Source organism: Anopheles cruzii, chromosome 3 (assembly GCF_943734635.1).
Source record: "Anopheles cruzii chromosome 3, idAnoCruzAS_RS32_06, whole genome shotgun sequence".
In the NCBI taxonomy this organism is placed as follows: Eukaryota; Metazoa; Arthropoda; class Insecta; order Diptera; family Culicidae; genus Anopheles; species Anopheles cruzii.
In genome coordinates this window covers 62,049,966-62,064,512 of record NC_069145.1, presented here as the reverse complement: position 1 = coordinate 62,064,512, position 14,547 = coordinate 62,049,966, and the positions used below count along the sequence as shown (strand labels likewise).

General features: G+C 47.1%; 2 protein-coding genes across 3 annotated transcripts; one reads left to right on the top strand and one right to left on the bottom strand.

Annotated features, from left to right (window-relative positions):
- Nucleotides 1–261: 261 nt before the first annotated feature.
- LOC128272784 (iron-sulfur protein NUBPL) lies at nt 262–1,329 on the top strand. Its single transcript, XM_053010658.1, has 2 exons — nt 262–548; nt 615–1,329. Exons 1-2 carry the CDS (start codon nt 289–291, stop codon nt 1,327–1,329), a joined length of 975 nt encoding a protein of 324 aa, XP_052866618.1. The 5' UTR covers nt 262–288.
- A 1,597-nt stretch (nt 1,330–2,926) lies between these two features.
- Nucleotides 2,927–8,662, bottom strand: LOC128275737 (zinc finger protein 665). 2 transcript variants are annotated; one of them, XM_053014346.1, is made up of 11 exons: nt 8,594–8,662; nt 6,521–6,821; nt 6,247–6,417; nt 5,650–6,178; nt 5,311–5,584; nt 5,048–5,233; nt 4,888–4,978; nt 4,671–4,805; nt 4,507–4,606; nt 4,297–4,449; nt 2,927–3,752 (listed from the first exon to the last, which is right to left on the bottom strand). In XM_053014346.1, exons 2-11 carry the CDS (start codon nt 6,707–6,709, stop codon nt 3,709–3,711), a joined length of 1,872 nt encoding a protein of 623 aa, XP_052870306.1. In that variant the 5' UTR covers nt 6,710–6,821; nt 8,594–8,662; the 3' UTR covers nt 2,927–3,708. The 2 variants fall into 2 exon arrangements, with proteins under 2 accessions (XP_052870306.1, XP_052870307.1); XM_053014347.1 differs by having other exon boundaries at nt 2,927–4,449.
- Nucleotides 8,663–14,547: the final 5,885 nt, after the last annotated feature.

Sequence of the window (14,547 nt, the reverse complement as noted above, 5' to 3'; positions counted from 1 at the left end):
GATGACGAACCTGACACCCGAGTCAAGTTGCGAAAATCCCGAAGGTAACGACCGGCTTAGGGCTGGGCTACACTGCGTTACGTTTGACAGCTCGTAACGACCGGCGTGTAACGGAGTTGAATATAAACACACGGAGGAAGAATCGTTCGTTACGAAACGAAAGTCGGAAAGATGATATTTAAAAGCTTGGCCAAATGTTTGATCTCGGATCGTGCCTGTGTTCAGTTCGGAGTTTCAACATGCAGACGGAATTCATCCTCCAAGCCCGACCAACGGCAGACCGAGTTGATGGCAAGGAGTTTACCCAAACGGATGCCACTGCCGGGTGTTCAGCACATTGTGGTCGTTTCCTCCGGAAAGGGTGGTGTGGGCAAAACGACGACCGCCGTCAACCTGGCCGTCATGCTGGCCAAGCACGGCCAGGACGTCGGGCTGCTCGACGGAGACATCTTTGGGCCGTCGGTGCCGCGGATGATGAATCTGGCCGAGGTCCCGTTGGTGGATGAGCGGAACATGATGATTCCGTTAATGAACTATAACGTGAAATGGTAATGGTGCGCGGGAAAATCTACCAAACTGGCCCGGTGCTACCCCGCTACCAATCTTTCTTGCAGCCTGTCCATGGGTTTACTGGTAGAATCTGGACCGGTGGTTTGGCGAGGACCCCTGGTCATGTCGGCTATACAGCGATTGCTGAAGGGTGCCGTGTGGGGCCCGCTGGATGTGCTGATCGTGGACACACCACCCGGAACGGGCGATGTCCACCTGTCGCTAAGTCAAAACGTGCCGATCGATGGAGTGGTGCTCGTTAGTTCTCCGCAGGCCGCTGCTCTTGATATCACCAAAAAGGGTGCGGAAATGTATCGGGCTCTGCAGGTGCCAATTATTGGCATGGTGGAAAACATGAGCCACGTGATATGCGACAAATGTGACCATCGCATCGAGTTCGCCGACAACCTAGTTGAGAAGTACACACAAGAACTGGGCGTGGACGTTCTTGCACGGGTACCGATCGAAAAGGACGTCATGCAGTGCTCCGATAGAGGTACGCCGGTGTGTCTAAAGTACCCCAATTCGCAGCTAGCTCACTCGTACGATAGCCTGGCCACAAAGGTACTAGAATTCCTGGCGAATAAAACGGCAAAAGTTTATTTCTTCTTCTTCTTCAGCTTCTTCATCTTGATCGCTGCCTTGTGGAAGGCCTTTTTCTTTCTGATTTCCAGCGCCTCGGCGTACTTGCGTTTGTTGAACTTTTGGAACTCGGCATCGGCCAACAGTTCGTCCACGAGCGATTGTGACTTTACTTTCTTCACGCCCCGCTCATTGTAGTATTCCAGAGGTGAATTGACGACCGTTCCTATCTGGAAGTACTTCGGGAGTTTGCGGATTTTTTCCGCCCGACCAAAGGATTTTTTCGGATCCAGCACGGAGCGCATTTGAATCAGTTCCAGTTGGTTCTGTAGCTCGGTCGTCATCTCGGGCGCTGGGAGATCGAACCAGCTCTTTCCCTTCGTTTTCTGGCGTTCCAACTGTAATGAAATGGGAAGATATTGTTCGATAAACTAACCACACACATAATTGATGGGTGCGACACGTTGACCTGGGCCACAAAGTTATCAGATTACTAAAGAAGGCATCAAATGGATCAGGGATCTCCGGACAATTTAGCGAAGCCCGCACTCACCGAACCCATGAAAGATTTCTGTTGTTGGACTGGAACAACCACAGCGCATCGTTACGTTTTCTCACTTTGTTCCGTGGCTTAGTCCTCGGATGGATACATTGGCGGTGTTCACTTTACCAGCAAACGCCCGCCAATCAACACATCACTTCACTATCTCGCTGGCCTTACGACGGCATGCAAAGCTTAAGTATTCAGACCGTTAAGATTACAACGAGAGGGTTATATGGTGGAAGCACGGGGAAAATCTTCGCCAATTTGCTGGAAGTATCCCTGCGATCCATTTCAGCTGTCGAATATATCATCATCGAGAGACACTTCTGCTGCCACGTCAAGATCAGGAACGGTCACTAAGATGCTTACCCTGTTCAAATGCTGCAGCTTCTTATCGCTCATCGAGAGTCGGGCCAAGCTTTCGCTCTTTTCAATGGCTGGCGACAATACGGAACTCCGCAGCTCTTTGTCCACATCCGTTGTGTTGAGTTCGTTTGCAACTGTTACATGCCGACGCTTCGACGAGGCTGCCTTCGATGTGCTCGGTTGTACGTCCACCCGAAAATTGAGACCTTTCCGCGACGCCAACGTTTTGGCTTGACGTTTTTTACTACCCGTGCTTCCGAGGCATACCAGATCAGCATCGTCGTTGAGGATTTCCGAAATACTCTGCCCCGGAGAAGGTAAACCTGGAACAACGCAGCAGATAATGAGGTTTCCGTTTGTTTGGGAGTTTAGGCAATTTTACGAACCATCATAATCGTCGTCTTCATCGCTTTCGGTGTTGGCCGCCGGCAGTGATGTCGTTTTTTTCACAGAAGAGGAACCCAATGTTTCGAGTGCATTCGAGTAGCGTTTGGGTAGTTTGTGGCTTGGTGTTAGTTTTGCAGCACTCCCGGACGAATCACCGACCGTATCCACAACGAAGAAATCCATTTAACATTTAACTAAACGCTTAAAATGCTAAAAAGCAAATTTATCCCGCGGCAACAGATCAGAAATAAACACGCGTGCTTTCTGTGCGAAGTGACGTTTAGTGGAAGGTTGAGACAAGCAGGGTTCGTGTTTACGCAGGGGCCCCTATAGCAACCTTGTTTTGCACATGATTTCCGTTATTTCGTTATGATCTGATTTTTTTAAACTCATTCGCTTTATCTTATAAAATGCAAATTTATTATTTAAATTTTGTCATCACTGTCAGGGAAAAACTGCAGCGAATAGATTTTGCTTCAAATCATTTATTGTTCTTAGTTGCATATTTTTCGTTAATCAAGTTCACGGTTTATTTTAGTTGCTGCGGAATTCATTTCAGGTGAGAGTTACAATATTTTTTTACAGTATAACGGTGACGGTTGTGTGTTTGCTTTCAATTTCCGTGTTCGCCGAACTACGGTGTGTGATTCTGTTGGAAGTTAGAATTAGGTACAACATTTAAAACTTATTTACATCCATTGTGGTACCATGCATTTGCTTCGTGTGCAGAAAATTGATACTGTTACCTGTGAGGCTTGACAAGAGAATGAAATAATCTTGATTCATCTATACTCTGTAGATGAAGTGCTTCTAAGCATTCGACTGTTTCGTTTTTCTTTTCTGTTTGTGAAACTGATCAACCCTTATTAATGCGAGTCAAAATGGTTTCTCTTTCTGTCATATATTGCTTCTCACTGCTATGATAGTGGTATACGCGAGAATATGAACAAAACTTACTATAAAAGAAGCATTAACATATAGACAGAGCCTTTTGAAGACGGCGACAAAATTCAGACTAATTCTATTAAATCATGTTGGTAATACAGTATCGCTAACGTAATAAAAGTAATAATGATGCCCTCGGGTTTGTTGAAATGAAATGCACCTCACTCACTCTACCATCTAACGTATTTACTACCTTGCGTGTATCTTCTAGTCTTCCTCACGAACACTACGTGTATGTAAACGCATTTTAGAATAAAGTAATAGTTGTACGAATGGCGACCGCATTGACCGTCTCTGCCAGCGTTCCATTTTGAATTGAATGTTGTTATACGTACTTAAGAGTGGAGAACGATTTGTGTAACTGGCATGCTTTCGCGGACTGTGTTTCGTCCGTAGAAACGAGACGCAGTATGACATGGAGGACAAAAAAGAAATAAAATAGATTTATTATACATAGTTACTACATTTGATATTATATGTATTGTTGTGCCTTGTAAGTTGTTCTCTTTAGCTTCAACTAAATCCCTGTGATCTGCAGATCTGTGCAGATTTGCGGCTTGCTTCGGAAAATAATTACTGTTTTGTCGTTTGATTCATTTGAGACAGTAGTGCTACAAGTGCTACTTCCGGTATTGACCTCGAAAATGTCAGTGTTTATGTGTAAAATTATCCATTTTTATACAGTATCGCATGTACTTCTCATGCAAATCTGATGCTTAAGTTTATGCTTTAACTAATAACATGTGTGTGCTTTTCTCTATCGATTATTGGATCTTTTGGCTTTTTACACGTTGAAGCCTTTGCCTGCCCCCTATACTGCCTGAAGTGGCGTATCCTGCATTTGTAGCTTCTTCTACGAATACGCTTTTATACTGTTAGCTCACGGTATACATCCCATTTCGGATGTAAACCGCCTTACATACCAGATATAATCACTTCTCGTGACTTTTCATCCATCTCGATGATCTCTTCTTTGTGGACCACTTGCTGCTGCTGGGGCTGCTGTTGCTGGCCAGCCTGTTGCTGCTGTTGGGCCTGTTGGTTTTGTTGATTCTGATGCAGTGGCGTGGTTTGTCCTGCAGAGAAATCAATTGTTAGCTTCCAGTTACGGAAGGGTTTGAGAATGAACGTACCATATTTCTCGTGGATGCCACGGTGCCGTTTGAGAGCGAAACGATCGGCAAATGCTGCTGAGCAGATGTCACACTTGAAAGGCTTCAATCCCGAATGCACCTAGAGCGAGACATTGGCCATTAGTACAGTAAGTGTTGAAGGTAGCACCGAAATTGCTCCTTACCTTTTCGTGGTTCTTCAAATGGGCAGCTTGACTGAATGCCGATTGGCAACGATTGCATTTATACGGTTTCTCGCCAGTGTGGATACGGCGATGGTTCCACAGAGTAGCGTGGCGTGCGAAACCCTTGTCACAGACCTGCAGGAAGACAAGCGGACATTTCAAAATCGTCCATAGGCGGCACGAGACATTTTCAGATGCTCACTTGTTAGATACTAACCTCACAAACGTACGGCTTTTCTCCACTGTGTGTCCGTTCGTGGTTCTTTAGGTGCGGTGACTGCGAGAACTGCATGCCACACGTGCCACATCTGCAAAGAAGCGATCCGTACATTCAGATTTCTGCTCTTCCGGGTGCCGAATGGCGGCCCAATACTTACTTGTACGGTTTTTCTCCGGTGTGAATGCGCATATGGTTCTTCAGGTAGACGGCCTTTGCAAACGCTATCCCGCACACGTTGCACTTGTAGTTCTTTTCACCCGTGTGCAGCTTCTTGTGCGACCAAAGGCTGGAGTAGCGCGAGAAGCGTCCTCCGCAGGTGTTGCATGTGAACGGTTTTTCAGGTCTAACGGTCGAGAAATGCGGTTTAGTTTGCGTATTAAAATGAGGGGAAAATTTCACTCCAAATAACCAGGTACTCACTGGTGCTGAATATGCGACTGATGCATGTGTTTCTTCTGGCCACCAACAATAATCACGCCCGAGCCGTTACACTTGTTGCACTTTGTGACGGTCGCTAGGTTGCGCTTCTTCACCGGATGTGCGTTTTGTTGCGGAACTACGGTGTGTTCTGCCTTGATGGCGTGCATCGGATTGGGCATCAACGAGTCCATCGACGAGTTGCTGTTGGAGGCATTGGGAATTTCGCCAATCTCGAACTTGATATCTCCATCCGGTGCAACAAAGATCTGGGTGGCTGGTGGGGCAAAGAAGGGCAAAGCTAGAGTGACGCGGTTCTTTCCGTAGCAATGACGAACTTACTTCGCGCCACAGTCTGGGCACCATCGTTGTTGATGCACGTTTCGCAACGAATCAACTTGGGGCCTTTACGCTTGGGGTTGCTATGGATGGGCCCGTTGCAAGAGATGCACTTCTGCGATTTATCTGCCTTCGTCGAGTGAGTTGTAACTTGTTGCTGCTGCTGCTGTTGTTGCTGCTGTTGCTGCTGTTGCTGCTGCTGTGCCTGCTGTTGCGCCTGTTGTTGCTGCTGCGCTTGCTGCTGTTGCTGAGCTTGCTGCTGCGCTTCCTGTGCGTGTTGTAGCTGTTGCTGTTGAGGAGCTGGATCGAGGGCCTCGGTGGCGACGATTTGAATCTGGCCCAGATTTTGACCCGTTTCCGAAATGAGATTTTGAGCCTGCACCAAGTTCTGCGGCTGGGTTACGACGGTAATGGCATCCGATGTCGTTTCACCGTCCTGATTGTGCGTGCGCTTGTGATGATTCAGCAGCGTCAGATGGTTAAACATCAATCCGCACACATCGCACTTGAAGCTGATGTTCGAAATGGTGTTCTGTGGAAGCACGAGCAAAAATAAGAATCGTACGTGGAATCAATAGAGCACACGGTGGGGACACTCACAGCAATCGGCTTGTTGACAACGAGCTGCCGCCCATCTACCGTAATGCCTGTAACGCCATTCGGTATCGGCATCTGGTTGACCAGGGCACAGTTTGTGTAGCTGAAGGGCTGCAAGTACTGGACCGTTTTCGTGTCATCGGAAATCTGTGCCAAGTTGACGGTACTAAGCGCCTGCAAGAGAGATAAATGGACGAAAGTTAGTGCTGCCGGTCGAAGAACGGACGTGCGAAAAGAGAAGCGTGGTGCCAACCGCCAGCATTGAAGCTGATTGTACCTGCGACGTTGGCGTCAACTTCTGTATCATATTCACATTGGCGTAGAACGTCGAAAACTCCGGCGCCTGTTGGTTCGTCTTTTGGCCCTCCAGCTTGGTGCCTTTGTTGATGTCGGTCGTCGTCGTCGTCTGGTACTGAATCCCGATTGGTGTGCCCGTCGCCGTTTGGATGTTGTTTGTTGTAAACATTCTTCTTCTGCGTCCCCCCTTCAATGCAGAACTGCGGAGTCTTTCTTCCACAAGCTTAAGCGATCGACGATCGCATTAGCATAACTGTCCAGGAATTTCTTATGCTGATTACCTGTAAACGATAAAGAAAAAAATAGAACCTGACTCTACTAATCTCGAGGGCAAATCTACAGCATAAAAGGACATAGACTTCATTCATTGCTTCAATATCTTGTTGATCACACACGACCAAGTCAAGGTTGTCGCGAATTTTCGTGCACGCTCTCGTATGACCGTTTTGAAAGTAGGACCCAAGCCTAGAAGCCACCGTATTGAATGAACGGAGCAAGATGAAGTATTGCCCCAAATTAAATTGCACGAAACATTTATCGATATCTGTCAAATTTAAGGTCAAACGCCAACCGCGGCGAATGAAATACAAGCATTACTTCTGCGACAAGCGGTCTGGTCCTTGGAATGCTCGGGGAAGCCACGAATTTCCTTACGGTGGAGTGGCAAAAAAAAACGTAAATAAACCGCCACTGGTCGAAAATACGCGCGGTCACAACACACGTTTTTCGCTATCACAATTCGGCGCTTTGTTATCGTAGAAAGAGAAGGCGTCTTTCGCGAAGAAATGTGAAAACTACCAAACTTTTGCCGTCTTCTGATCGAACGGAGAATGGAAAAGAGAAAACGCTGTTCAGCGAACGGTCCGCGTTACTGCGCAGCGGAACAAGAGAGACAGAGGCGCACACTGCGAGAGGGAGAGACTAGCCTGCTTTGTCTGAAAGAAAAAAGAAGGAGAAACAAGAGAAGCTTCTCTCACGCCAACTACGTTAGCTGGCAGCCCGGCCAAGAGTAATCGGCTGGCAACACGGGCTCTGTCAGAGGTCCCAGTCAACGTCGAGTGAAATTGCAGCCTCAATGAAAAAGTGTTAATAAAAACAAAACACACTACTCCATCTCAGCGAAATGGTGGCCTCTCTCGCTTGCGGCATTGTATTCGTTCCTTCCTTTTCCTTTGTAGAACCAATTGTTTCAGTTACTCGCGGAATGGTAGACAAATGTCTCAACATTCGACCGATCGGAAAGAAAGCGTAAGAAAAGGACTCTTGGCTTGACTCAGCGTAAGGAGAAACGAGATGGCGGCTTCGCGTCGACGTGTGTGATAGTGTTCGTCTTGCTCACATCACAGGGCTGTTGGCCCCACTTTGAATGATGGAAATTCGTGATTTTTCAAATAAACTGAACAAACGAACTGAGAAGCCTAACTTCAAATTGTGGGCCGCTTTTCGGCACTTGCTGTCAGGATGCACACAGGCGGTGCTGCAAAAAATGCTGAAGGCGAAAGGCGGCCGTTGATGGATTTGGTGCAGTAAACTCGGCTTCTCTCTTTTCCAACTCGAAAAGCCCTACTTCCGTTCCTTCATAAGCGCGCGCGCGGCCATTTGCTAACTCGCTCTCTCGTGCGCGCGGCCCTCGTTCACCAACACACACAACCAAGCGCGCGTCGCCGACACACTCACACAGTCGCGCTCTCTCGCTCTCGTTGGAACGGTTCACTCGCACACTTTGCCGCATCGTATCCCGTGCGTTGGTAAAAATTTATGACGAAATGCCCTTTGCTTGCCATTTTTTACCCACCAACTTTAATCGATAGCAATGTTCACCAAATCCGCCATTATGCCCAGTCATAGCGAGCGAAAAAAAGTCTACTGAAAACGGATGCGCCGATTTTCCAACCGTAGCCCTTATTCAGCGCGCCTTCCCCTGGTTGCCACCACTCCGCCAAGAAGCGACCCACGCCAAGCGGCTTGCGGGTGCTTTTACGGCGGAACTTCAGTTTCCCGTACGGTGTCGCGCTTTTAATTTTGGATAACAGTTCAATTCAAAACAAATCACCTTTTCAAGACACAACACGCGCGCGCTTTCGAAGTCGCACCGTCGTCTTTTGTCTCCCTTTAATATGGCACTGAATCCCGATTGGTGTGCCCGTCGCCGTTTGGATGTTGTTTGTTGTAAACATTCTTCTTCTGCGTCCCCCCTTCAATGCAGAACTGCGGAGTCTTTCTTCCACAAGCTTAAGCGATCGACGATCGCATTAGCATAACTGTCCAGGAATTTCTTATGCTGATTACCTGTAAACGATAAAGAAAAAAATAGAACCTGACTCTACTAATCTCGAGGGCAAATCTACAGCATAAAAGGACATAGACTTCATTCATTGCTTCAATATCTTGTTGATCACACACGACCAAGTCAAGGTTGTCGCGAATTTTCGTGCACGCTCTCGTATGACCGTTTTGAAAGTAGGACCCAAGCCTAGAAGCCACCGTATTGAATGAACGGAGCAAGATGAAGTATTGCCCCAAATTAAATTGCACGAAACATTTATCGATATCTGTCAAATTTAAGGTCAAACGCCAACCGCGGCGAATGAAATACAAGCATTACTTCTGCGACAAGCGGTCTGGTCCTTGGAATGCTCGGGGAAGCCACGAATTTCCTTACGGTGGAGTGGCAAAAAAAAACGTAAATAAACCGCCACTGGTCGAAAATACGCGCGGTCACAACACACGTTTTTCGCTATCACAATTCGGCGCTTTGTTATCGTAGAAAGAGAAGGCGTCTTTCGCGAAGAAATGTGAAAACTACCAAACTTTTGCCGTCTTCTGATCGAACGGAGAATGGAAAAGAGAAAACGCTGTTCAGCGAACGGTCCGCGTTACTGCGCAGCGGAACAAGAGAGACAGAGGCGCACACTGCGAGAGGGAGAGACTAGCCTGCTTTGTCTGAAAGAAAAAAGAAGGAGAAACAAGAGAAGCTTCTCTCACGCCAACTACGTTAGCTGGCAGCCCGGCCAAGAGTAATCGGCTGGCAACACGGGCTCTGTCAGAGGTCCCAGTCAACGTCGAGTGAAATTGCAGCCTCAATGAAAAAGTGTTAATAAAAACAAAACACACTACTCCATCTCAGCGAAATGGTGGCCTCTCTCGCTTGCGGCATTGTATTCGTTCCTTCCTTTTCCTTTGTAGAACCAATTGTTTCAGTTACTCGCGGAATGGTAGACAAATGTCTCAACATTCGACCGATCGGAAAGAAAGCGTAAGAAAAGGACTCTTGGCTTGACTCAGCGTAAGGAGAAACGAGATGGCGGCTTCGCGTCGACGTGTGTGATAGTGTTCGTCTTGCTCACATCACAGGGCTGTTGGCCCCACTTTGAATGATGGAAATTCGTGATTTTTCAAATAAACTGAACAAACGAACTGAGAAGCCTAACTTCAAATTGTGGGCCGCTTTTCGGCACTTGCTGTCAGGATGCACACAGGCGGTGCTGCAAAAAATGCTGAAGGCGAAAGGCGGCCGTTGATGGATTTGGTGCAGTAAACTCGGCTTCTCTCTTTTCCAACTCGAAAAGCCCTACTTCCGTTCCTTCATAAGCGCGCGCGCGGCCATTTGCTAACTCGCTCTCTCGTGCGCGCGGCCCTCGTTCACCAACACACACAACCAAGCGCGCGTCGCCGACACACTCACACAGTCGCGCTCTCTCGCTCTCGTTGGAACGGTTCACTCGCACACTTTGCCGCATCGTATCCCGTGCGTTGGTAAAAATTTATGACGAAATGCCCTTTGCTTGCCATTTTTTACCCACCAACTTTAATCGATAGCAATGTTCACCAAATCCGCCATTATGCCCAGTCATAGCGAGCGAAAAAAAGTCTACTGAAAACGGATGCGCCGATTTTCCAACCGTAGCCCTTATTCAGCGCGCCTTCCCCTGGTTGCCACCACTCCGCCAAGAAGCGACCCACGCCAAGCGGCTTGCGGGTGCTTTTACGGCGGAACTTCAGTTTCCCGTACGGTGTCGCGCTTTTAATTTTGGATAACAGTTCAATTCAAAACAAATCACCTTTTCAAGACACAACACGCGCGCGCTTTCGAAGTCGCACCGTCGTCTTTTGTCTCCCTTTAATATGGCGGTCACTCACTCGAGATTTTGATTTGATCCGAAGAAAAAGAGGAGCACACGCAGCACAAACCAGTCAGCACGGATGAAAGAAAAAAAGTCGTCTGTTCCGTTCCGAGAAAAAGAGCTCGCATTCGACCGAAAGGCAAGCGAAAGAGAGAATCAGGTACGAGAAAGAGAGCACGAGAGCAGAAAACTGCAACTGCTCTCTTTTCGCGCAAGATGATGCGTCGATGCGTCGTTTGTGTGAGTGTGAGCAGTGTGCTCGATGAGAGAGAAAATATCTGGCCAGAGAAAAACGAACCCAATACTGCTCGAATTTACCCGTTCGATTTACCGTTTGTTTTTCGAACTGCTAAATCCGTTTTGAAATCTTTTGGGCATATTCGGAGTCTCGGAGTCAGTCGGAGTCTTGAAGTGATCGCAGAGTTCGCTAAATGAACCGGCCTTTGAGGAATTACTGTAATTTCGCTCTGTTATTACTTCAGATTAAAGGTTTGCTTTATTTTCGAGCAGTAAGGAAGGAACGGGGTATACATTTTTCACCAGGCACGTGTACTAATCTTTAAACTTGTTTCATTTTAATCCAGTTTGAAATTCAAACATTTATGATTTTTGGTACTATTTTCTATGAAATTTAACAAATATTAGGATGACGGGAGTAATCCCAAGGAGCCACGAGCTATCGGATAGTCGGCGCGCCGACGACGCTGACACATGAACGAACCGTTGTCGTCGTTATAACGACGAAAACAGTCCCGTCCGGGACTGTTTTCTGGACTTGTCGGTTCTTCGGTCGGTGTTTTCTGGACTGGACTTGTGTCGGTTTATAACGTGTCCCGTATGATTCCCTGCAATATCGACGAATAACCGTACTGAACCTAGTTCCCAGTTCCCGACTTAGGACAGTTCGCGCAGGAAATTAGACCCTGCGCGTTATTGGAACAAATCTGCCAGCGATCACACCACGGCTTGTGTGTGTTGTGTCGGTATTCGAAACCTAGAAGACATTGACAAAGTGCTGGATGATGATGTGCGCAGTAACTTCCAGGGAACGATTGGTGATCCAAGAACGCTACGCAAAATCTTCCACGGGTATGGTTAGTAATATGGTTGTCTCATCATTCTAACATTGTGATCTTACCGTTTTGTAGACACCAGATCGGTAATTCAATGCGCAACGGACTCTTTGAATGGAGGAAAATCGGAGCCAACATCGACCAGTGCACGAAAAATCTAAGTTGAAGGAAAACGAAAAATCTCGGCTGCGGGACATCGTAATTACGTAGCGAGGCTCCTCGACGCAAACGCCGACGGTGATCAGTAATTACCGAAATAATCAACTTCAACTTGCGCGGCCAGCACGTCCGCATGGCCGATACCCGGGCGAACATCTGCTACGCTTTACGCCGATGTAATGGTTTCTCAGCCCATGCTGCGAAGAGTCCCGGCACCGACTCAAGCGAGCCGGAGCACAATGACAGAGGAAAGCGCAAGACGCGATGCTGTGTAATTGGATGCGTCAAAAAAGATCACCGTTTCGCGAAAACGATTTTACATTTGCCACCCAACAGCGTTGTTCGCTTGCTGGTGTTTGCTTCGGCGGCCACAGGAGTTGTCGGCCGAGAAGAAGGAAAGCTCTCCCAGCGAGGGGAGGCAACGCTAAAGAACCGGAGTCAGCTGAGACGATGAATTTGTTCCTGACTCACGACGATCATATGAAGGTACACGCAGTTGAATGGGATCAGTCCAAATCTTGGTCACTTTTGGCACTTTCCATGTTGGAGCACCACAGATGGCAGCCCTTCGGAGCTGCCAACGGAGCGCAAACCGCTTGTGATACCATCATCAAACTCATCTATTTCGTCGTTTTCGAAAACATCGTCGATTGCCAGAGTGTTGTTGCTTCTCTGATGGGTTATCCGAACCCTCCACTTAACCGATAGATTGTATAGATTGGATAGATTGTAATGCGTTGAGTGCGTAGCAATAAGATTGTAAACCCGGCGATTGTACGTTCGTCGCTGGGTAACGAATTAATTTTGTATTTAAAAAATAAATAAATAAATAAAAAAAAAAAAATCTGGTTTGCTATAATTTTTTTTGAATATTTTGCATGCGCTATAATGTTCAACAAAGCTTTACTGCGCTGCCACACTGTGCATAACTGTTACGCGTAACACGTTATGGGTCTGCTGACCCACAACGCTTTTGACACCTACTGATCGCTTTACTGTCAAAATAGTCGCGGTAGGAGGCTGTTATATCCGTTGTTATGTGCCGTGTGGCACCGCAGTTATAGTAAGATAAAATATCCATTCCATAAACTGAGCTTTTTTGACAATCGTCCGTTTTACCGTCCGTTTCTGCTGTTTTAGGGCGTCCGACGGACGTCCGTCGGACGGTAAAACGGACGGTGAAACGGACATAGTTGCTCCTTGGGCAGTTTAAAGATTAGTACCCGTGCCTGGTGAAAAATCTATACTACATGCCTTCTTGACTGCTCGAAAGTAAAGCAAACCTTTAATCTGAAGTAATAACAGAGCGAAATTACAGTAATTCCTCAAAGGCCGGTTCATTTAGCGAACTCTGCGATCACTTCAAGACTCCGACTGACTCCGAGACTCCGAATATGCCCAAAAGATTTCAAAACGGATTTAGCAGTTCGAAAAACAAACGGTAAATCGAACGGGTAAATTCGAGCAGTATTGGGTTCGTTTTTCTCTGGCCAGATATTTTCTCTCTCATCGAGCACACTGCTCACACTCACACAAACGACGCATCGACGCATCATCTTGCGCGAAAAGAGAGCAGTTGCAGTTTTCTGCTCTCGTGCTCTCTTTCTCGTACCTGATTCTCTCTTTCGCTTGCCTTTCGGTCGAATGCGAGCTCTTTTTCTCGGAACGGAACAGACGACTTTTTTTCTTTCATCCGTGCTGACTGGTTTGTGCTGCGTGTGCTCCTCTTTTTCTTCGGATCAAATCAAAATCTCGAGTGAGTGACCGCCATATTAAAGGGAGACAAAAGACGACGGTGCGACTTCGAAAGCGCTATAATTTTCAACAAAGCTTTATAGCAAGATAAAATACCCATTCCATAAACTGAGCTTTTTTGACAATCGTCCGTTTTACCGTCCGTTTCTGCTGTTTTAGGCGTCCGACGGACGGTGAAACGGACATACCCCCCGATTACGGTTTTCAATTACTCGAGTTGTCAATCTCAAATGGCAAACTCAAGTGTCGGCATTACGGTTTTCAATTAGAGAAGCTCCGAGTGCTAAATGTGCTAAAATGTGCTAAAAAGCTTAAATGTGAAAGCTTTTCAAGCTCTTTGAGTACGATCTGTCATTTCTGGTGCATTTTTGTAAACATTGCACACACAGATACACATACACAGGTAGCAGTTCAGCTGTGCGTGCGATTTTTGCTATTATATTTCTCAAATTTTTAGATCTGTTAAAGGTTGTAACTCGAAATATTGTAAGCTGGCGGATCATCGAGATCACGAGTACAAGTTCGCGCACGAAATAACGAACGAAACGCGCGACGACTTGTGCGGTTAGTCCCGGGTCGCACAGCGAGTTCGGCTGCTAGCTGGTCCCGTTCTCCAACGCGATGAAAGTGATCGGGGATCGGCAAGCAACGTTCGGATTCGGTGCGGCTCTGTCGCCGGCCATAATAACGAGACACTTGTTGGTTCAACGTTTACGCGTTTACAATAACGCGTTCTCGGTGTACATGATTATTTGTTCTTGTTGTACACCAATGTGTGAGCTATTGAGTTCCCTATCTATCTATCTATCTATCTATCTATTGGTGGCGCGAACGCCCGATTCGGGCTATGGCCGCTTGTATCGAGACCCTGCAGCTGTCTCGGCTTACTGCCCTGC

Bases quoted from the DNA above. Each gene is read 5' to 3' on its own strand.
- LOC128275737 (XM_053014346.1), bottom strand. From the start codon at position 6,709: ATGTTTACAACAAACAACATCCAAACGGCGACGGGCACACCAATCGGG. The intron at 6,418-6,520 runs GTACAATCAGCT...TCTCTCTTGCAG, and splicing joins AGTTGACGCCAACGTCGCAG to GCGCTTAGTACCGTCAACTT. The intron at 4,979-5,047 runs GTAAGTATTGGG...GCTTCTTTGCAG, and splicing joins ACCGGAGAAAAACCGTACAA to ATGTGGCACGTGTGGCATGC.
- LOC128272784 (XM_053010658.1), top strand. From the start codon at position 289: ATGGCAAGGAGTTTACCCAAACGGATGCCACTGCCGGGTGTTCAGCAC. The intron at 549-614 runs GTAATGGTGCGC...TCTTTCTTGCAG, and splicing joins ATGAACTATAACGTGAAATG to CCTGTCCATGGGTTTACTGG.